Source organism: Myotis nattereri (genome assembly GCF_964212035.1).
Source record: "Myotis nattereri genome assembly, chromosome: 9".
Taxonomy (NCBI): Eukaryota; Metazoa; Chordata; class Mammalia; order Chiroptera; family Vespertilionidae; genus Myotis; species Myotis nattereri.
In genome coordinates this window covers 25,576,758-25,601,353 of record NC_138084.1, presented here as the reverse complement: position 1 = coordinate 25,601,353, position 24,596 = coordinate 25,576,758, and the positions used below count along the sequence as shown (strand labels likewise).

The following is a 24,596-nucleotide window of genomic DNA, read 5'->3' as shown; positions in this document are numbered from 1 at the left end:
TGGTGTCACTCCGCTACACCCACCAGCCAATCAGAGTGACTATGCAAATTAACCCAACAAAGATGGCAGTTAATTTGCATATGCAGCCACGGAGCGAAGACTGAAGGCTCCAGCCGGAGTGAAGACTGAAGACTGAAGACTAAAGACTGAAGATGCTTGGCTTCTCCGCTGCAGCCGCCAAGCCTTGCTGCAGGCAGCAGAGGAGCCAAGCCTCGCTAAGGCCGGAGGGGAGAAGCCAAGCCTCGAGGCTTGGCTTCTTTGCTGCGGCCCAACCAAAGGCCTGGGTCCCAGGTGCCGGAGGAAAACCAGTGCCAGCAGCAAGGGGAAGCGAGGCCTGTTGCGCGAATCTTCGTGCAATGGGCTTCTAGTATATATATAAAAGGCTAAGCGACTGTCTGACCATCTGACTAATAGCTATGATGCACACTGGCCAACAGGGGCCAGACGCTCAACACAGGAGCTGCCAAACTATGGTGACTTGGCAGCAACAGTTCTACTGTGATGCACCCCAGAACCAGAGAGGAGGGAGCTTGATTCCAGTGTGTGTCACCCAAGAACCACCCTCTTGCAATCTGGGACACCTGGGTGGGGGGAGGTGACAGAGAGCTAGTTTTAGCCTGATCCCTGCAGGCCAGGCAGAGGGACCCCACCTGCCAGAGGGACCCTTCTCACTCCACAGACACCCTTCGAGCCATAGCACCACCCCAGGAGGGACCGTGGGAGGTTGGCTCCAGGGTGTGCCCGGCCTGTCTTTCCCAGTCCTGCCAGACTGGTCACCTTCTAAGTAATTTCCTTTCAATGTGTATGAATCCGTGTGATGGGGCACTAGTAGAAATATAGTGAGCAAAGTGCTTACATTTGAAATAAAGTTTCACAGGTAAAATTTGATCAAGTTATGCATAGGTCTGACATAGGTCTTTTGGGCAAATCTCTGTGTTGAAAACGAGCTGGAGATGTTCTGTGGCTAGACCAGAATGAGCAGGAGTGATAGGATAGGAAGTCAGAGAAAGAGGCTGCAGTCTGACCATGCCTGGCCTTGCAGGGACTTTAGAGGGAGTCAACAGAGTGTTGACATAGTATTATTTTAGCTGTTGAAGTATTTCTCCAAATACAGTGTGAAGAATAGACTTAGGTGTCTGTTACTAGTGAAGGCTGGCACAGCAATAGGTGATGAGAAGTGACTAGATTTAGAATATATTTTTAAGTCAGAAGCAACAAGTATTATTCATGAAATCAGATTAAAAGCTGCAGAGGTCATGTAGCTCAATGGGTTGGACTTAGCAATTAAACACACACACACACACACACACACACACACACAAAACAGTGGTTGCCAATGATTAGCATTTAGGAAGCCATATAGTAAATCACCAGTGTGTCTCAGTTGAAGATCTTATTAAAATGAACATTCTGATAGTGAAACCTGAGACATGCATTTCTAACTAGCTTCCAGTTATCTGTACTGTAGGTCCCAACCCACACATTGAGTAGTATATTTCTAAAAAATATATTACTAAAAGGTAATAATAAATATTCTATGAGAAAGATATGCAAAAGTGATTACATCATTAGGGAAATCCTAGCTTAAATTCCGATAGTCTTCTTTTTTATAAGTATCTCAGAGCTGTTAATAAGTTAAAGCACACAAAAGGTAGCTTAGGTCATACAAAAGTATACTGTCCTCTGAAAATATGTACACAACAAATTTGTAATATTCTAGAGATAGTTTATGCATACATTTTATATTATAAAAATATAATCATACATGTGAATACATTTTATTTAGTTGTCATAGTAGTAAAGCCAACTAATAGAAATTATTGCAGTGTTTTATGGGCCCAATTTAAGGGTCAATTCATTATATCCCAGTAAATAATTATTCAGTTCATTTCATCTTTTTAAAATCATAGTGTACCAGATTTTCTGTAAACACACTACTTTCTGTGATTGAGATAAACAGCAATCATTATTTTTATACTTCTAAGTTGTAAACCAATATGAAATTAAAATGACAAGAAAATATTATGAAATGATACGTTTAGTTGAAGTCTCATGTAAATTACAAATACTGTATTTTACCTTCTATGGAGATCAAAAACTGTGTGAAAATTACATTCAAATCTCATCAGTTACCCAGTGCCATAAGCACCTCTCTGATTTAGGATGGTATAAGAAAGTAAAACAATTGTTGATTAGAACTTAATGGTCTTCTAGAGAACCTTTGCTATAAAAGTACAATTGCACAAAATAACTTAGGCACAAATATCAGTGTTAAGATCATGAGCTAATAAATAGGTACTGATAACTTATCAGTCATTGAAGAAATGTTAATAATATATTGCAAATGTATCTACTTTTAAAAATAATTATAGCTATTAGAAAGTTATTATTTTAATTGGCTCAAAAATTTAATTGGAAAAAAGTATATACAAGTAAAACATCACTCATGCTTTTTTTGGACTTAATTGCCACACACAAGTATCAGATGAAATCAAACTATTACTATTTTTACCCTATTTTTAAGAGGGTTATTTAGTAGCTAATATATACAATATTAGAGGTCTGGTGCATGAAATTTGTGCACAGGGGTGGGTGTCCCTCAGCCAGGCCTGCACCCACTCCAGTCTGGGAACCCTTGGGGGATGTGAGACCGCCTCTCACAATCCGGGACTGCTGGCTCCTAACCACTTGCCTGCCTGCCTGCTGATCGCCCCTAACCCCTCTGCCTGTCTGTCTGATCATCCCTAACCACCTCTGCCTGCCCTCTGATCATCCCTAACTTCTCCCCTACCAGCCTGATTGCCCCTAACTGCTCCCCTGCTCGCCTGATCACCCCTAACTGCCTCTGCCTCGCCCCACACCCAGGATTCAGGATTCCCTCCTCCAGCCGGTCCAAGGCACCTGGGACTGGTTCCCATTCCTCTCTCCCCAGTGTTGAGTGTCTGAGCCATGATGGCATGAGGGTGTGACAACAATTTGCATATTAGCTCTTTATTATGTAGGATATTTGCTAAAAGACCATCTCTTATAGAGGTTAAGTACACAGGCTCTGTAAACTTATCTCTAAAATGGGAATGATAGCCGAAACCGGTTTGGCTCAGTGGATAGAGCATCGGCCTGGGGACTGGAGGGTCCCAGGTTTGATTCCGGTCAAGGGCATGAACCTGAGTTGTGGGCACATCCCCATGGGAGATGTGCAGGAGGCAGCTGATCGATATTTCTCTCTCATCGATATTTCTAACTCTCTATCTCTCTCCCTTCCTCTCTGTGAAAAATCAATAAAATATATTTAAAAATAAAATAAAATAAAATAAAATAAAATGGGAATGATAGTTGTAATTATACGAATCTCTTAAAATCACTGTTCTGGCATAGAGTAAACATTCTAAAATGATACCTGCTGTAAATCTGAAAATATCCTTGGCATCGTTCCACACTTCATAGAAGGAGATGACATTCTTCCCATTTTCTCACCTTAAAAAACTGAGTCAAGAAGGTAAAATTAATCCTCTGGAGGCACATCAGGCATCACTGTGAGTCAGGATGTAAATCCAATGAAATATTAATGATTTCAGACTTCCCATAATTTCCATCTTGCTGTGCTCCTTATTTCACCTTTCTGAATCAGAAGTCAAGCAGATGATACTTTTATCTCTGCAGCAAGCCATTATCATGCACCATAGGTCAGTGTAAGCTCTTCATTAAGCACAGTCTGTAAGTTTTCAAGGATCTCATCTTCCATTACATCAAGATACTGTTTGTTTTTTATAATAGACTTTCATCTATCTTATTAACTCTATCAAAGTAAGCACAAGAATATTTCATTTTAAAAATCTTGTGCAAATTTTGAGTTTGAGTACTTTATATTTCTCCATAACCTTATGAACTCCAAGTCAGACACAATACTCTAGGGCTATTCCTAAAATAGAATTGAGAGTTTGCTCTAATATACCCTCTTGGAACCTTGTGATTTTTTCCCAACTTATTAAAAGCTACTGTTTTCTTCTACTTTAGTTCTTGTAATTATATTTCATAAAGCCTTTTAATTGTTCTCAAATAAAATCATGACTCAGTCCAATGACTTCCTTATCAATAGCTGATTGCTTGGCACTAAAACTCATTTTCAGAAACACCCAAATCCTTGTTTCTCTTTCCTTGAATGAGCACCATTGATTTAAGAAAATATCTATGGTAATTTGAGAAATGCAGATATGGATTGATAAATTATATTTTTGCTAGGAGATGAGTTGGAAAGAAAGAAATGTAAATGTTGCACAGTATGGATGCATCCAAATAAATAACTTTTCCATTATGTGCCTTTGGAACTTGGGATAAGCTGGCTAACTTAAGTGTTTCCACTGTAACTATAATTTTTATACCTGTTCTGTGTACGATTGTTTTTCATAAATTAAGTAATGATGGATTAGCTTGCTACAGACTAATTTGTTCCAAAGACCAATTGCAAAGCTGGAAAAATAAAATAACAAAACAACACAAAAAAACCTTTTTTTATTGTTGCTTTGGCATAAGAGAGTTTCCAAGACAGTCATATTTAATAAGCTAGAGCACAGAAGGAAAAAAAATCGAGGTAAAAGACAATACTTCGTTTTGCTTTTGTTCTCTGAGTATTTGTTAACTTGTAAATGCTCTTGAGCTGAGAACCTATAAAATCAATCAGAAAAAGACAACTGAATATTGGGACCATGAGCAGAGCCTGTCCTTTCGTTAGCTGGTGGAAATAAAATTTGGCATTTAGGACAACCAATTAACCGGTACCTGAAAAACACAAAGAATTTGAATGGAAGAGAAGCACACTGAGGTAAACCCAATATTCTACATCACTTTATCCAAATGGAACTTTCCAGTAAGTGACTAGAATGTAAGAAGTGGGGAAGCAGCTCTGAAAGCTTCAACTTAGAGAATCCATAGCAATAAACATTCTCTCTGAGCTTGGATTGATAACAATTAGAGCTTATGTATTATGAAGAAGGAAAGTCCACAGCAGATACTTCAGAGTTCCAGTTAAAAACTAGGGTGGGTATATTGTGGGAACAAGTGAGAACCAGATACAGACCACCTCTGTAACAAGCTTTAATAAAGCTAGATTTTAGTATGAATTAAGGGAATATGTCCCAAGTCCAACTTTCCATCAGAAAGCACAAATAATCTAATCAGTGATAAGGTAAGAGTAGCTTTATCTTCAAGTATCTCTTCAGATCAATATGCAAATGTTTTTAGGTTTGCCAAGACAGAAAACACCAAAATAATAGAAAAAACAAAACACAAAACACACACACACACACACACACACACACAGAGCTAATAGACAGATGCAAAAGTGAAATTGTCAAATGCAGACTTCCAAATAACCATCTATACTGATAAAAGTGTAATATGCTAATTAGACTGGGAGACCTTCTGGGAGACCTTCCGGACATCCTTCCGGACAAAGCCATGGTGGCGGGACCAAAGCAGAAGCGGTTAGGGGTGATCAGGCCAGGAGGGGTGAGCAGTTGGGGGTGATCAGGCTGGTGGTGGTGGGGGGACAGTTGGGGACGAGCAGGCCAGCAGGGGGGGCCAGTTGAGGGTGAGCAGGCTTGTGGGGGCGCAGTTGGGGGTGAGCAGGCTGGCAGGCAGAGTGGTTAGGGGCAATCAGGCAGGCAGGCAGGTGAGCGGTTAGGAGCCAGTGGGCCCACAGGGCCTAAACTGGCAGTCAGACATCTCTTGAAGGGTCCCAGATTGGAGAGGGTGCAGGCCGGGCTGAGGGACACCCCTTCCACCCCCCATGCACGAATTTTGTGCCTTGGGCCACTAGTCTATAATAATGAAAGCATAATTTGCTAATTAGATCAGACGTCATTCCGAACGTCTTTCCAGACAACCTTCCATACAAAGCCGGGGCTGCAAGGGAAGCCCAGGTCCCAGGTGCCAGAGGGAAGCCTGTGCAGGCAGCTGGGGGAAGAAAGGCCTACGCTTGCACAAATTTCATTCATTGGGCCTCTAGTGATTAATATGTTCACATATAAATCTTGGTCCAATAGCTGGGTTTTGGTTTAGAAATCATTAAATCTACAGTTCATTTTAGAGTTAAATATTATTAAAATACTTATTTCATATCAAGACCATGATCTATTTCTCCATTTATATAGGTAGTTAATACTATTCAAATTACATTTTCTCTTTTAATTCGTTTACTGATTGATCATTGGTAGCATTTAAAATAACGTCTTATGTTATAATTACAACTGTTTATTAATTATTTAGTTTTTATGCTGACTTTGTATTCTGTGAGTTTGCTATATGTAGGCAGTAAGATGAATAGCTTTTCTGTGTATTCCTTGGAATATTCTACAAACAAGAGAAAATCCTCTGCAATTCCCATCAGTCTATAGATTTATTTTCATTTTATTTCCATCTGAATATTTTGTATTTATTTTTCTTCCTATATTGCACTGGCTAGGAATTCCAATACAATAATTTAAGAAATTGTCATAAGAAACAACTTTCTAGCTTTATCTTATTTTGGTTAATTATTTTTGTAGATGTCCATTATCATATTGAATAAGTTTATTTTCATACATAACTGGCTTAACATTTATTTATTTTCATGAATTGGTGTTAACTTTTATCAAATTCTGTTTTTACATCTATCTTTTGATATATTACATCAAGAGGGTCATATTATTTTTCTACATTAATCTGTTAAGATAATGTTGCTAATTTCCATTAATTGTTATTCATATATTAAAATAACATTGCATTTCAGGGATAAATGTGAGCTGGGCTTGGTAGAATATTATTTTTATATGTTTATAAATTTAATTTGCTAATTTTTTTAACGAAACATTTGGTCTATAATAATGAGGATTATTGGCCTGTAGTTTTCTTGTAATGCTTTTTTCCAGTCTTGTATTAAGGTAATGGTTATCACATAAAATGAGGTGGGAATTATTCAACTCAGTTTATTTTCTGAGATGTTTTATAAGAATTATATACTTTATTCATAAAGATTTCATAAATTTACCATTGGAGTTTTTTATCTAGAATTTGCTTTATGAAAAGGTTTTAAATTATAAATTCAGTGTGTGTGATAGATATAGGTGAATGTAAATATTAATTTCTCTTTTGAATTGTTTTGAAATTTCTCTGATTCACTAATTTTCTGTTTTATTTAAGTTGTCACATTTGTTTTAACATTTCATTATTATCCTTTTTGTTTCTCTGTGATATACAGTGATATTTTCTTCTCTTTCAAACTTCAAAAAGATGTATATTAGGTTAAGATTTTCCCACAGGTCAGGTGATTTGTTTGTTTTATAGACTTTTTATGCTTAAATTTGGACAGTTTCTATTACTATGCCTTGATGTCACTGACCATTTCTTCTGTAATACTTGTTCTGCTCATCAGCTCATGCATTTGATTTTACATTTGAGGATTTCTAATTTTCAGCTTTGGACTAGCCTTTTTTAAATAAATATTTTATTTATCTCTTACTTTTCCAACTTTTTCATTACATTGTTGAGAATATTATTACTTATATGTTTAAACTAGTGGCCCAGTGCATGAATTCATGCACATTGAAAGGAAATTAATTAGAAGAAATATTTTAATATCACTATTCGCCCTTTCTCTTTAATAGAAGTGTCAGAGATGAAAGAAAATTAGTCAAATGTATATGAAAATAATATATAAATTGACTAATAAACAATAACAACATGATACAACAACAAAGACATATAAAAAGAACAAAAATTATATAAAAACAACAAAAACAATATAAAAACAACATCGATAAAAACAATGACTGATAAATTGATTTAACTTATTCTAACACTGAGGCCAGTGTCAGACAGGGACAAATCAATTCTTGGAATCAGAACAACCTCTCCTCCGCAGATCCTGTTAATACTTCAGCTTTGATTATGTTAGGTCGCAATCTTTTGATAATAAATCTAGTACCATTACAAAGACCCCATTTACTATTAAGATTTCTCAGTAGTATGATGATTGCACCTACCTTCAATTCTAATTTATGACACAGCATTCCTGAAGGAGTAATACCAATACTTTTAAGAAATTCGATGGGAAATTTTTTCCTTTTGGGCATCAACCCTTGAATCTAGTGTTATTGTTGATTACACCGTAGTCTCTAAATCTTAATGCAATATCCATTTCCCAGCCTTTTTCACCATGTGGGAAAAGAATAGGATACGTCATTGCATCTAATGTAGGAAACAGAGTACTGATTTGTTTCATTTTAGTGGCATTCGGATTATTGGGATCTGGTTTGCAATGAATGAGCAAGTCCCTTTCTAAATGAGGTCCTCCATCTTCCTTTCTGAATATGACAGCAACTTCGGTTACACAGGGATAATTATATCTACCCGGATCACTATTATGATCATATTTAATCGCCATTGTTACTTCCATGCGACGCCGAAGCTTTCTTTCAGCTTCAGAATGCCAACAAAAACAACCAAATTCACGGTTGACAGTGACAGATCGAAGCACAAGCCTGTGATTGGCGCCAGCAAGAGCTTTATACTTATTGCGCATGTGCAAGTCAACTTAGCTTTTCATAGATACAGGACAAACTTGCTTAATTAGACCTGCTTTCTGATGTAGCTAAAGATTTTTACAACACAGCAATAAATATCAACAGGAAGCATATTATTATTATAGATCACACAGGGAGAACAGAGGGTAAAATATTTAACTGCAGCAGTGTTTGACTATATTCTGTTCAGTGAGAAAACCTGAAGTCATTTTCCAGGACCACCATTTCTTACTTCTTTTCAGTCGGGTCAAGTTTCTAAGCTTCCTAAATCTCCGTTTTCCAGCTAATGAAAAGAAAATAGGATTCCACCAAGTCTCCTGTCTACTGTCTACTCCAGGACTTCTGTGAGGATCAAATGAGATGAAGCACGGGAAAACGCTTCACAGACATTTGGTTGCAGTGTAAAGTGTTTCCACCTGAGGCTAGTTGTAGCTAGGGAGAGGAAGCCAGGTGTTGCTACTTGACATCATTACCCGGATGGTCAGACACTTAGCATATTAGCCTTTTATATAGATGGATACCCTTGCCTGAAATTCTGTCACATCTGTCATCCTGACATATATTTTTTTGTCTTGGCCATTGCTATATATTTATATTTCTTCACAAGTCTAGTAATAGTTGGATATTATATAATGTGGGTTTTACATACATTCACTTTTTATATTTCAAATGAATGTTAAAATAGCATGCTTTTAATATACTTCGGATAAGTTTAGTTCAGAGTCAAGTCCAGGTAAATTTCTGGTGATCCAGAGGAGCAGATATTAATTTATCATATTAAGAATATATATAAATAGTTAACAGAGAAGTTATCCAATGGTTATTCCAAAATCAACTAGGGTCTTTTGATTTTTTTCCTTTGAAATTTTCTATAGGAGATTTCCTTTGTGTTATTGAAGCATTTTACCAATAGTGATCCACAGATTATTATATTAGGAGACAATATTTTAAACAGACAATATAAGTGACCAAAATCTTTGAAAAAATGCTATGATTGGCATCTTCTTAGAGATTCACAAATCACTTCTTCATATTGCAGATTTTAAGAAGTGTTGCTTTAAAGAAACAACTTGATTAATTTCATTCTCTTAGAGTGACAAATATTATAGTCCCTGATGACCCCAAATAAATGTTGCTCATTCAAAAAAAAATAGCATGACATTCTCTAGTATAATCTGGGGAAGGAAATGTGAACCCTTTAATAATGCTGAGCAAAATCTAATACACAAAGGCAGGTTGAATTATTGATTAGGATGTTATATGGCTCTTAGAAGAAGTTCACTTGGCATTATGGTATTTATCTCTTACCCTGTACTTAATGAAATTGAACAAGTTGTGTATAGGAAAAACCTTTATTAACATTGGAGAATAAGCCACTTTTTCATTGAGCTAGCATTGATTGAACATTTCACACTGGGCTATGTGTGAAAATAAAAAACATGTTATCAAGACTATATCTTTTCACTGAAAAATGTAGGACCCAACAAGCCCTATCACAGCATGGACCAATTTTTTCTTTTCACCCCGGTCTCCTCTCTATATAGCACACTATTTACAATCTGTAACCTGACTGATGAAAATTTAACAACTATTGAACACCCACCATGTCCCAGGGATTATATATTATTTGATCCTCATAAAAACACAAAAAAAACATACTTTATTATTTGCATTTTACTCTTAGAAACTAATTTCAAATTCAAGCATAATGTAAAGTTGCTGGACCTGAAATATAATCCCAAGTCTAGTGTATTAGACAACTCAGGATGGTGTAACAAAATGCTATAGACTGGATGGCAAAAACAACAAAGATTTATTTTCTCACAGTTCTAGGGGCAAGATGTCTCAGATCAAGATCCAGCAGAATTGCATTCTGGCACAGGCTTTCTTTCTGCATGGCAGAGCAGTAGCCTTCTCGCTGTGAGCTCACATGGCCTTTCCTTGGGGTGTGCATGTATTTAGAGGAAAAATAGCTTTTCTTCTAATAAGGTTACTAATCATATTGGAGTAGGACTTCACCCTTATGACCTCATTTAACCTTAATTACCTTCTATAAACCCTATCTCCAGATACATTCAGAATGTTAAGTCTTTAACATATAAAATTCAGGGGAGCACAATTCAGTCCATCACACCAACCTTATTGTTTTGGGAGTTTTCTATTTTCTTACACTAATAAACACTAAAGATCAGAGACCCAAATTTTCATTACCTAGAATATTGAGGCTGAAGCAGTTCTACCAATGTGTTAAATAGGCCTGATTATTAAGTAAGTTTTAATAATTGTGAATGTCTATAATTTTAGCTAAAGATTTACTTGGCTGAAGATTTACAATAAACACATTTTCATGATTCTTGTGTTGTTTTGTTTAAATTTTGTGAATGTTTATATTACTTTTGGCTAAGTGAGAACTTAGATGAGGTGAGCTAGATACCAATTCTTTTAACAGCCTGACCTTGAGTACTGTACCTGAAACAAAAGACAAAAGATAATTATTTTGTGTTCTATTAATTACTTTTCTATTCAAGGAAAATAGCTAAAGATTGTTTTTATTAACATCAAATGTTGTTTAAAATTAAACTTAAATAGTAAAGCCTTCTGGGAAATATGTCATTTTCAGAGTCTTGGAAGCAAACAGGGCTTTAGAAATGCCTGGTCCATTATCTATCTGCCACTCTGCCCACCTCTCCCATGATGTACATTATCAGTTACATAACCTATTCCTGACTTGGTATTCTCATTTGCAAAATAAAAACTATTGTATAATGTAGCTGCACAGGTGTTTGTTTCTCATATTGATCACTGAACACCAAGGATGAAAACTAGGTATCTTTTCTTCCCAACTTTTCTCATACAACATGCTCTCTAAATTAGGATGATTTCAGTATCCCATTGTCCTCATTACATGCCTTAGAATTTCAGGAGAGTCTTGCCTAAGTAAATGTGTTCATTGTTTACTATAGGAATTTTCCCCAAATTAGGATGGATCCTTTTTAAAAAGTCCAACAATTCTCCAATAGAGAGCCTTACCCAGTAGTGTGTGAACTAAGGTTCTTCTGAAACTGGTACCTCAAAACCCTCACTTTGATGTTTACACCAGTACTAATCTTTTGAGAAACAGAAAAGCATAAGCAGCTTCACAGAATATAAGCATCAGACAAGGCCATTCTATGACCATCATGGGTCAGCACAGAATCAGAACGAATTATAAAGAGTCTGTAAAGAGACACAAGCATGGTCATTGTCCTAGCCACAAAATATCACATATTTCCTTCTTTCAGCTAAAATGAATAACTATGTTTCCTTACCCAATTACAAATTAAAAACCTCTATCTAGTCTTCCTTCTTCCTATATAAGATTATTGAGATACTTAATCATACAATTACCCCCACTTCCTTTTCAGGTTCCAGTTCAGCTTCCTGAAAGGTGTTCTTCATTGGACTCCCACGCAGATTACCTGACACAAGTTCAAATCCTATAATAAATATTTCTAACATCCTCCTACTGACAAGCTCCATGGTTCCCCATGGTGTGCATTCAGCCTGTCTGCTACAAGTAATTAGCACAATTTGTACAATTGCTGGTTCTTGCTGTTCTTTGTCTAGAAAGACTTTGACATTGTTATCATGATTCTTATGCAACTTGAATCTAATCTAGCTACACTTCCCTGCCTACCCCTTACATTTCAGTCCTCCAGCTTGCAACATAAACCCCTCTATTGAAAGGCCACTTAAACCAAACTTCAGATTCTAAAGAAATTCAGATCTTACCTTTCCAACTCAGAGATACTACCAAACCTCTACTGAAGTGGTGTTATCCCTAAAAGCAATAATCTATTTTTGTCTTATATAGTACATAGGTTATGTAGTTGATATTTGATACTATTATAAGTAGGCATTCTACTAGGCTCATAGTAGAACCAACAGATGTAATCTTTATATATAAAGAGCCAGGGTCCGTAACATCCACAATGATCAAAGGCTTGACCAAATGCTCAGGCTGTGCATGCAGCAGGCTCTGGTGTGTGGGGACTTGTGGCAGCAGAGATGGGGCCAGGGGAGATGGGGCTGGCACTCACACTCACAACTGCACACACGCACAGACACACACAGTGCCCACCAGCTCACAGTCTTTTCTCCCTTTCTTTCCCTCCCTCCCAGCTCGCTCTCAGAGCCTCTCTCAGAATGAGGTCCCAGGGCAGGAGGGCAGAGGGTGGCGCTGCCTCCACTGGCCCTGCCCCCTCCCAGCCAGGAAAGAGGAAGAGGGAGAGGAGGAGGCATGGAGGCCTAGAGGACTGTTGAGAAAGACAAAGAGAGACAGAGGCTGGGATAGAGAGATGGAAACAAAACAGACTGGGCCTGAAGAGGCCTGGATGGAAGGGAAGCCTGTGGGGGCATGAAACTGAAATGTTTCACCAACCCCTCCCCAACTCACGTGTGGTGCTCAGAAATGAGTAGGGGAGCCAAAGCCACAGGCAGGAAAGGAGAAGGGTGCCCTCCCCTCTGGAGACCCCCAGTATCTTCAAACTGCCTCCCAAAGGTGTCCCAAGTCCCTCTTCCTCTCCACACTGCAGCAGCAGTGAGTCCTGGGTCACCATGGCCCCCACAGAGAGGCACCAGGAGAAACAGTGCCCAGCACTCACACTCACTCACAACCGCACATGTACACACACATGCTGCGCCCAACAGCTCACAGCCTTTTCTCCTTTTCTTTCCCTCCCTCCAAACTCCTTCTCAGAGCCTCTCTCAGAATGAGGCCCCAGGGTGGGCAGAGGGTGGAGCTGTACCAATGGCCCCGCCCCTTCCCTGCCAGGAAAGAGGAAGAGGGAGAAAGGGAGGCAGGGAGGCCTGGAGGACTGCTGAGAAAAACAGAGAGAGACAGACTGGGAGAGACTGGGATGGAGAGATGGAAACAAAATAACAATATTAAAATATTTCCTCTAATTAATTCCCTTTTAATGTGCATGAATTTCATGCACTGGGCCACTAGTTTAAATATAATAGATTAAGTTATCTTCAGAATTCTTAAAATTTCTGGTGTGAGATTGTTTGTTTAGGGCAGTGTATAGTTTTTGAGGACACAGCTCAGGTTCCTAGAATTCGCTTTTTTCCACATGGCATTCTGAGTGAGCTAAATTGTCATGTCATGTGCATTTTTAAAACCATTTGATGGTTTTCACTTGCATTTAAAATGCAATCTCATTTCTTACTTTGGCCTGTAAGACCCTAACTGATATGGCACCTGCTTATCTGTCATCTCTAATCTCCTGACACCTTTCGTGAGTTTAGCCCAGTTGGCCTGCTTTTCCTGTTTAATGCATGTAAAATTTAGCCCTGCTTAGGCCTTGGCATTCACTACTTCCTCTACATGGAAATCTCTTCAAACTTTTGCATGGATCTTCATCATTCAGTAGACTTTTCTGGCTGCTATATAGTACCACTAAGCAAACATTACTTTGGACATTTTGCTCCATTAATATATCTTGCTACTTATTTCAGGTTTTTTTTTTAAATCTCAAACACATTTATAAAAATACAAAATTATATCATCAGTTTTTTTTCTATTTTTAATTTTTTTTATTGATTAAGGTATTTATCAGTTTTTTTTGTGTAGTCACAAATTCAGGTAATATAGCAGTTGGATCAAATTTACCAAATCATGCACCGAAAAAAATCAATTAAAGATCAAAGTTAACATTTGTTATTATCTTAAAACTAGAGGCCTGGTGCACGAAATTCGTGCATGGGGGGCATGTGTCTCTCAGCCCAGCCTGCACCCTCTCCAATCTGGGACCCCACCAGGATCGGGCCAAAACAGGCAGTCAGACATCCCTTTCACAATCCAGGACTGCTGGCTCCCAACCGCTCGCCTGCCTGCCTGCTTGATTGCCCTAGCCGAGCCGTGGGCAAACTATGGCCCGCGGGCTGGATCCGGCCGTTTGAAATGAATAAAACTAAAAAAAAAAAAAAAAAAGACCGTACCCTTTTATGTAATGATGTTTACTTTGAATTTATATTAGTTCACACAAACACTCCATCCATGCTTTTGTTCCGGCCCTCCGGTCCAGTTTAAGAACCCATTGTGGCCCTTGAGTCAAAAAGTTTTCCCACCCCTGCCCTAGCCACTCACTTGCTGGCCCAATTGCTCCCAACTACCCTTCCCTGCAGACCTGGTCCCCCCCAACTGTCTTCCCCTGCAGGCCTGGTTCCCCCCAACTTTCCTACCCTGCAGGCCTGGTTCCCCCCCAACTGTCCTCCCCTGTAGGCCTGGTCCCTTGCAACTTCCCTCCCCTGCTGGCCATCTTGTGGCCACATGGGGGTGGCCATCTTGTGTGTTGCAGTGATGGTCAATTTGCATAGTATCTCTTTATTATATAGGATAAGATTTACTCAAAAATAAAACGAACCAGAGCATTGGAATTGTTATGTCGTATGTAAGAGTTGCCATGGAAAGAAAAGCTAGAGTAACTGGTATTTGCAAACAAACAAAATTTGGTGCCAGAAAATAAAATCCTGCTGTCCTAGGACTGCTTCTCTTTTGATGTGGGGCAGGCTGTGTGGTGTATGTTTGGATAATATCTCTGAAAGTCCTCTGAACTTTCCACTAGACATGGGTGATGGTAATGTCTTGTACATATTTCACTCACAGAAAATAATAGATGCAAAATGATAAATATTACTTATATAAATGGCAAAGTACTGTACAAATATATCAGTTATTAGTGATTTTAACTGGTGTTGCAAAACCCACTTCATAAAGATAAAGGATGTTGAGAGGTAAAAGTAAGGAGTGTGTCCAAAATAAAAGCAGCCCTAGGCTTCGAAATTATGACTTTGTAAAAGGGCAAATAGGACTATACCTGACTGAGAGATGTGATATGTGATTTGGAAGTGAAGAATACTTCATGTGTAATGATGCTCTAAAGTTCATTTTACTTGATGATGACAGTGATATGAACCACAATTTTTGAATACTTAATACTATTTGAAAAACAATTTTTATTTGCTTAATATGTATCATTTTACTTAATCCTCACAATAAACAGATGAATAGGTAGTGCTAGTATTAAAATCCTCCAGTACAGATGATAAAGGTAATTAACTTTACCATATTGACAAAATTTATAACAGCAAAGATTCTAATCTAGGCAATCAGATTCCAAAGTCTATGCTGTCAACCGCTATACCAGCTTCCTTTTGATTAGTGTTGCAAAATGTCTCTTTTCACTCTTTAATTCACAAGCTTCCTTTGTGAACTTATGTCTTAAGTATCTCTTGCCAGTAAGATAGACTTGGATTTATTTTTGTCTAATTTAAGGTTGATATCTTCAGTTGGGACTTTATTTTAAATTTATAGCCATATTTTGAATTATTTCAATCATCTAATTTTATTTAAATTTATTCTATATTTTCAACAGCCTATCTGTCCCTTTCCTGGCTTTATTTAAAAAATAAAATTGAGTCTGGCTGGTATTGCTCAGTGGTTGAACATTGACCTATGCACTAAGAGGTCATCAGTTAGATTCTTGTCAGGGCACATGCCTGGATTGCGGGTTTGATCCACAATAGGGGGCGTGCAGGAGACAGCTGATGAAGTTGATGCATAGATAGTTTTGTCTCTCTCCCCCTTCCTTTCTCTCTAAAATCAATAAAACCATATTAAAAAATAAACTTGAGATACCATATGTAAAGTGGCATTTCCAACATTAAATGCATGGCCTATTGATTTTCAATCCTATATAATGAAAGTCTAATATGCTAAGTGTCTGGTCATCCTGTCAGCTGTTCAACCAATCAGAGTAATATGCTAATGATATGCTAAGGCTGCTCAACTGCCTGCTATGATGTGCACTGACCACCTGAGGGCAGACACTCTGACTGGTAGGTTAGCTTGCTGCTGGGGTCCAGCAGATCAGGACTGAGTGAGATGGGCCGAACATACCCTGGAGCCCTCCGGCTGGTGAACCTCCCACATCCCTCCCTGGCCCTAATTGTTCACTGGTGGGGTCCCTCTGCCTGGCCTGTACCCTCTCGTAATCCAGGACCCCTTGGGGGTTGTCGGAGAGCTAGTTTTGGCTCAATCCTGCAGGCCAGGCCGAGGGACCCCACTGGCCTCTAGTGTACCTATAAAATTATGTAATTACAACCAAATTAAGACACAATATATTTATCTGTGTCATGGTTAAATTTGTGTCAACCTGACGGCCACCGGGTGTCCAGATAATTGGTAAAATTTTATTCTGAGTGTATCTGTGAAGGTATTTTTGGATGAGACTGAATTTTGAATTTGTGAACTGTTTAAAGCAGATTTTCCTCCCCAGTGTAGGTGGGCCTCATCCAATCAAGGACTGGGTGAGGGAGAATTTGTTCCCTCCTCTCTGCCTATCTTCAAGCTGGGACACCAGTCTTTTGCAGACTTTGGACTCAGACTAGAACTCACACCATTGGCCCTCCTGATTCTTAGACCTTTGGACTCAGACTGGAACTATATTATCATCTTTTTTGGGTCTCCAGCTTGCTGATTGCAGATCTTGGGACTTAATCAGCCTCCATAATCATGTGAACCAATCCCTTATAGTAAATTTCTCTCATTTTCTCCTTTATGTTTTCTGTTCACTCTTGCTCTGTATGTATATTCATACATAAATACATAATGAAATATATATATATGTACACACACACACTTGTATATATATGCATATATGTGCACATACACATGTATGTATATGTGTGTACATGTGCATATAAGTGTATGTGCAGTTGTTTATATCCTGTTGGTTTTGTTTCTCTGGAGAATCCTGATTAACACACTTTGACTTTTTGTTTTGCTGTTTAACTCATTTTTTAATTGTTAACTTACCTGTCATTTTATTGCCATCGATTTAATAAGCGTTTGTACGTAGAATGGAGGAAATTACTTTTATTCAGGAACCAAATAGATTAGTGTATACATGTTTTACTTATTAAAAAATTCCATAGCAAAGAGATTTTGCTGTTCTCACTTTTTTTAGTTCCTGCATAAATAACTGTCCTATATTTAATTTTAATTGAATAAAATGTATAGAGTGAGAAGGCAACCCTGGCTGAATGTTACATATAATTGCTAGGAGACCAGTCATTTTGTGATGTCACAGCAACTCAGGTTGAGGACCATTGTGATGGTGTGAGCAGTTCACTTGTTAGGCCTGCCAAGACAGCCTTTGAAGCCGCAGTGTTCAGAATTATGCAGATGTGGAAGGCAGGTGAAGGAAAGTTTGAGATGGCCCATGTTTCTTCAGAAATTCAAATTGTTTCTCTTAAAGATGGATCAAATGATTCAGAAACCTCCATTAGATCTGCATTGTGTGATCACACGTCCCCTGGGGACTTGGAATTGAGGTCTATGATTGAAGAAAGTGCCTTTCAGGCTTTGTTTGAAGAAACCTTAATAAAAAGACGGCGTTACTCATTTTGTGCCTCCAAACCAGATGAAGATTATGATTTTCATTCTGTGACCTTTCCCAGAAAACTGTGGAAAATAGTTGAGAGCGATCAATTTAAGTCTATTTGGTGGGATGAGAATGGAACTTCTGTAGTGATTAATGAAGACCTCTTTAAGAAAGAAGTTTTGGAAAGAAAGGCCCCTTTCAGAATATTTAAAACTGATAGTATGAAAAGTTTACTTCGCCAGCTTAACCTTTATGGATTTAGTAAAATGAGACAGAATTTTCAAAGATCTGCTTCTCTAGCTGACTTTCTGGCAGAAGAGAAAGAAGTTTCTGTTTTAAACAAGGTACTCAGAAATTTTCAGTTACAATTTATATAGGGAATATATATGTAAGATTTTATTTGTACACGAATATGTTAATATACATAAGCTAAAATAAGATTTTTAAAATTATATTAAAACTGTTAAAATATTTTTTTTATAAATCTAATAGAGTTTGGACATAAACATTCAGGATTGTAAGAAATTTTGCTTGTAACTTTTAAACTTCTCAGTGGACTCTATTTAAATAAAGGCCCTGAAACCATTTGAAGTGGTACTCAGTTACTGAAATAATAAGTAAACTTTGAAATATATTACCAGTGTACATGTATAACTTGATGACATTAATTTTGTGTGATAAAACTGAAATTGCATTTTATGGACTAGGCTTGTTACATTCTCATATCTTGGTTTTACACTAAAATAACTTTTTCTTTTGGTTTTAGTTACAGCTCTTTCATAATCCTCATTTTAAACGAGGCTGTCCCCAACTTCTAGTAAGAATGAAAAGAAGAACTGGAATTAAAAATGCTTCTCCAGCATCTTCATTATTTCGAGAAGTCAACAAGGAGCACTTGGGAGCAGAGGGTCATGTGGCTAACATGCTTCCTTCTAAGTAAACAATATTAATTAACTGTTTTTAAAAATCATGGCTGTAAAGGAAAAAGAGAAACTATTTTAAATTATTTTTGAAATAGTCCAGGATGAATCAAATGCGGGCCTAAATAAGGATGGCATTAGAGGATATATACAAATAAAATATAGCAAAGGTAAATGCAGTGTACAAAGTAATTACTTTAGCATTTTCTCAATTACATTACATTCTTTTAGGTGTTGTAAAGCTTAAGTACTTGTATTGGCAGAGATTTTCTTCCTTGAAAATATTTTATCCTTGCATACTCTGACAACCCCAGTAACCATGATCACCATCATATATTTACTGAACTAATAAATATGACATGATGTAGTAATAGATTTCATTACTGCTAGGAGGTGGTGGTATTTTACAAATATTATAGAGGTATTTTTTTTTGTTCTGTCCTCAAAGCGTTTTGCTTATTTGTGCATTAAAATGTCCACATTTTAAATTTTCCGATGCACATTTGTATGTTGCTTTATGTGCAATCCAAATACAGGCTTAATTCTTTATCCTGGCTTCTGATTTCTTTTAGATTCTGATCCCAGAATCTCAGCATGAATAACAAGGCACTTGAAAATCTCATATCTGTTAATTTAGAAGTCCGTGTCTTCTCATCCGTTGTCCATCTGGTCCTGCATTCAGACAAGCTATTCTCAGCCATACAATCTCCATTTCACAACTTTGCTCCAGCATCCTTTCTGGCATTAGATGACCTTCTCTTCACCTATTAAGGTTACTAATTTCCTATTCTGAAAATAGATATAACTTCTTCCTGATGTTTCCTGTCTGTGTTTTCTTTCTTTTTCTTTTATTTTTTTTTAATATATTTTATTGATTTTTTACAGAGAGGAAGGGAGAGGGATAGAGAGTTAGAAACATCGATGAGAGAGAAGCATCGATCAGCTGCCTCCTGCACACCTCCCACTGGGGATGTGCCCGCAACCAAGGTACATGCCTTTGGCCAGAATCGAACCCAGGACCCTCCAGTCCCCAGGCCGATGCTCTATCCAGTGAGCCAAACCAGCCAGGGCTTTCTTTTTCTTTTTTTAAAAATTGTCTTTATTGTTGAAAGTATTACAGATGTCCCCTTTCTTCCCCTCATTAACCCTCTCCTCCCGCTCCTGCCCCCTCCCCAGGCCTTCATTACCCTATTGTCTGTATCCATGGGTTATGTATATATGCATATAAGTTCTTTGGTTACTCTATTCCCACCCATGTCACCACCCTGCCCTTTTACCTCAGAGATTTGTCAGTCTGTTGCATGCTTTCATGTCCCTGGATCTATTTTGTTTGTCAGTTTATTTTGTTCATTAGATTGCACATGTGAGTTCATGTGACATTTGTCTTTCTCTGACTGGATTATTTTTCTTAGCATAATAATCTTCAGGTCCCTCCATGTTGTCTCAAAGGATAATAGAGCCTTCTTTTTTTACAGCTGCATAGTATTACATTGTGTAAATGTACCACAGGTTTTTTATCCAATTATCTACTTACTAGAGGCCCTGCTCATGAAATTTGTGCACGGGTGGGGTCCCTAGGTCTGGCCAGTGATCAAGGCCAATCTGTGGGGTGACCGGTGGGGCGATCAGGGCGCCCCAACTGACACCCACCTTGACGGGCCTGGCGCCGCCTGCTCACGGGCCCTATCCCCCGCCACCACCACCAGTTACCTCCCTCTGCAGGGTGACCAGCGGGGCAATCAGGGGGCCCTGCTGACACCCACCTTGGCTAGCCTGGAGCCTGCAGGCGGTGGGCAGCTCCTTTGTTGAGCGTCTGCCCTTGATGGTCAGTGTGCATCACAGTGACCTGGCATGCCACCAGTCGTTCCCACCATTCAGTTGATTTACTTATTAGCCTTTTATTATATAGGATGAGCACTTGGACTGTTTTCAGATCTTAGCTATTATAAATAGTGCTGCTATGAACAAAGGGGTGCATATATTCTTTCCAATTGGTGTTTCAGGCTTCTTAGGATATATTCCTAAGTGAAATCACTGGGTCAAATGGCAGTTCCATTTTTAATTTTTTGAGGAAATGCCACACTGTTTTACATAGTGGTTTTACCAGTTTGCATTCCCACCAACAGTATATTAGGGTTGCTTCTTTTCCACATCCTCGCTGGCACTTGTTGTTAATGATAGCCATTCTGGCAGGTGTGACGTAGTCCTGCATTGTCATTTTAATTTGCATCTCTCTGATAATTAGTGACTTTGCATTTTGTCTCTTGGCTATTTGTATGTCCTCTTTGGAGAAGTGTCTATTCATTTTTGGAAGCTGGTATTTTTTTAGGAATCTGTCCATGTCATCTAGGTTGTCCAGCTTTTTGGCATATAGTTTGTTTATAGTATTTTCTTACAATCCTTTGTATTTCTGTGGTGTCAGTTGTTACTTCACCACTTTTGTTTCAATTTTATTTGGGTCCCCTCTCATTGTTTTTTGATAAGTCTGGCTAAAGGTTCATCAATCTTGTTTATCTTTTAAAGAACCAGCTCCTGGTTTCATTAATCTTTTATATTGTTTTTTTAGTCTCTGTGTCATTTATTTCTGCTCTAATCTTTATTACTTCCTTCCTTCTACTTACTCTGGGCTTTTCTTGTACTCTTTCTAGTTCTTTAAGTTGTAAGGTCAGATAACTTATCAGCAATTTTTCTTGTTTCTTGAGGTAGGCCTATAGGACTATGAACTTCCCTCTCAGAACTGTTTTTGCGCTGTCCATAGATTTTGGGTTGCTGTGTGTTCATTTGTTTCATTCATTTCATTTGTTTCGTTCATTTCTATTTTGTCAGGAAGTTTTTTTTAATTTCTTCCTTGATTTCATCAGTAACACTGGTAACATGTTTATTGTTCAATAACATGCTATTTAGCCTCCATGTGATTGAATGTTTTTGGTGTTTTTATTGTAGTTGATTTTTAGTTTCATGCCATGGTGACCTGAGAAAATGCTTGATATAATTTCAGTCTTCTTGAATTTGTAGAGACTTAGTTTTGTCCTAATATGGGGTCTATCTTTGTGAATGACCTATGAGAACTTGAGAAGAATGTATATTCTATAGATTTGGGGTAAAATATTTTGTAAATGTCAGTTAATTCCATCTGACCTAGTGTGTCATTTAGGATCACTGTTTCCTTCTTAATTTTTGGTCTAGAAGATCTAGCTCTTGAAGGCCCCTACTATGACTGCATTGTTGACAGTTTCTCCCTTAAAGTCTTCCAGAAATTATTTTATATTTGAGTGCTTCTATATTGGGTGCATATATATTGGGTGCTTACCAGAGTTATATTCTCTTGCTGTATAGATCCACTCAGTATTAGGTAATGTGACCTTCATTGTCTTTTGTTAGGCCTTCATTTTGAAGTCTATTTTGTCAGATGTATTTGCACCAAGTTCCTTATAGTTATCTTTAAGTTATTTGAGCATTCTTATAACCATTACTTTGAACTCTATATCTGATAAATTGTCTCCATTTCATTTAGCTCTTTTTCTGTAGCTTCCACCTGTTCTTTCATTTGGGGGTCTGTTTCTTTGTTTGCCTTTTTTTCTGTTTCTTTGTGTTTGTTTCTGTGTGTGGGAGAAGACTGGTATGTCTTCCAGTCTTGGTGGAATGACCTTCCTGTGGGACTTAGTGGTGTACTCTCCTTGATATTCTGAGCTGGGTGATCTAGGAATGACCCTTGTGTGGGTAATGGGTTTTGAATGGGGTCCTTAATCCTGTTGTTCCATTTTTGGATGAACTAAGCCCTCAGTTGACTGTGAGTCTCAATCCTGGCCACATATGCCAACTGTTATACCTGTGCTGACAGAACAAAAAAAGATAAAACCAGATCAAATAAAAACACAAAGGAAAAACAATAGCAAATGTAAAAACATACATACAAAGAGAAACACCAGAAGGCCAGAAATAATAAAAATAACAGCCTCAACCCGAAGACTAAAAATCAAACAAACAAAAACTGACACACACACATACACACAAGAATACTAGAATACACAACACTAGAAGAATTACAGGGGGAAAAAGAAGAATAAACTAAAATAAATAAAATATGAAAGCAAAGAACGAAGAGACTAGAAATAAGTAAATATAAAAATAAAATTAAAGAATGAATGAAATAATAATTTTAAAAAATCATACTCAATAAAATAAAATAGAAAGGAAAAAAAAAATGGGAAAAGGAAAAAATTGAATTATAAATAAAAAAACACAAAGAGAAGGGGAATGAAAAAAATTTAGACTAAAATAAAAGTTAGGAATTAGAAAATACAGGAAAAAAGAGGGCAGAGAGAGAAAGAAAATCTAACCCAAACCAAAAAAAGGAAAATAAAAAACACAAACAATAACAAAAACAATACCCTTTGGGTCTGCTATTTGTGGAACTCACTGGATTTTACTTCGATGCTGTTGGATCTGGCCCCTTGGTGTGTGGGTCCAGGGCCTCCCCGGCTATTCTTTGGTGCAGGCCCATGCGAGTCGCTGTGTCTGTCTGACCTTGGGCAGCCTGGCTGAAGCCCTACATGGTGGGTCCCCAAGTATTCCAGTAGGGGTGGTGAGGGGGGCTCCCTAGCCAAGAGGCTGGGTCTGCTTTGGGCTAGCCCCTTGAATATATTTGTTCTGGGCTGCTTCCTTTCCCCCCCAAAACTGAGGTCTGCAGAGTATCTGGCCCTGTCAGGATGGTTTCAACACATTTGGGTTGGGCGTGGTGCTCATAGGTTGTTCGGAGGGGCAGGCGGGGTGTTTCCTAACAATGTCTCAGCTCTGCCTGGGTCACTGGCATCCCCTAGTCCCCACATGTAGTAGTCAGATATTTAAACAAAACAAGTAAAACAAACAACAACAAACAAACAAACCCTCCCTGCTTGGCTGCCTAATCTTTCAGCACAGGCCCAACTGCTTCCTGCATTTTTGTAGCCCAGAGCCTTTCCACAAGGTGGAGGAGAGGATCATGCCTCTTTCCCAGGACAATCAGACTGGCCCCCATCCTGCTCTCTGCCCAAAGTTCTTTTAGAGAATAATCAATCAACCCCTCAGATTCACTGTTGGGTGGTCTGCTCAGACCCCCCTGCCCTTCCAGAGTTGTGCTGAGCGCCCCCTCCTGCAGACACCAATCCTAGCGAACTTCGCAGGCTGGTCTTTGAACCCAGCACTTGCTTTTTGCTTGGGATGAGGCCATCTGAATCCCCCCCGTGGACTGAATTACCACTGATTGATTCTCAGTGTCAATGTCTGGTGCAACATGGGCTCCCCTTCCCTTGTCTGTTGCTCTGGTTTGGGGATCCCTGTGTGTGGCTGAGACCCCACGCTCTCAGAGGCAGGAACTGTGCTCCCAGCAAGGTGTGCAGCTGCGCCTCTAGGCTCACCCACTCTGTGCCTATCCTGTCCTCTCCACACTTCATGCTAGGAATATTTCCAATCAGCTTTTTTCAGCTGGTCTTTGAAGTCCAAGTGTTGGGAGCAGGTGGGTGGGACTGCCTTAGACTATAGCCATTTCCCCCCCTTCCACTTTGACTTTTTGAGTTTTTATGTATTATTTTTTCTTTAATTTTTTATAGTTATAGACTATTTTTATGTCATTAGTGAGATTCTTGTTTTAATCTTACTACATAATTTTTGTTTCATTCAAATTCATATCTTTCTGATACCAGAAAGGGAAC

At 38.3% G+C, this 24,596-nt stretch overlaps 1 protein-coding gene across 1 annotated transcript; it reads left to right on the top strand.

Annotated features, from left to right (window-relative positions):
- Positions 1-17,817: 17,817 nt before the first annotated feature.
- LOC308525396 (heat shock transcription factor, Y-linked-like) lies at positions 17,818-18,926 on the top strand (the record flags this gene model as incomplete). The annotated part of the gene is made up of 2 exons (XM_081100233.1): positions 17,818-18,330; positions 18,753-18,926. 2 exons carry the CDS (start codon positions 17,818-17,820, stop codon positions 18,924-18,926), a joined length of 687 nt encoding a protein of 228 aa, XP_080956359.1.
- Positions 18,927-24,596: the final 5,670 nt, after the last annotated feature.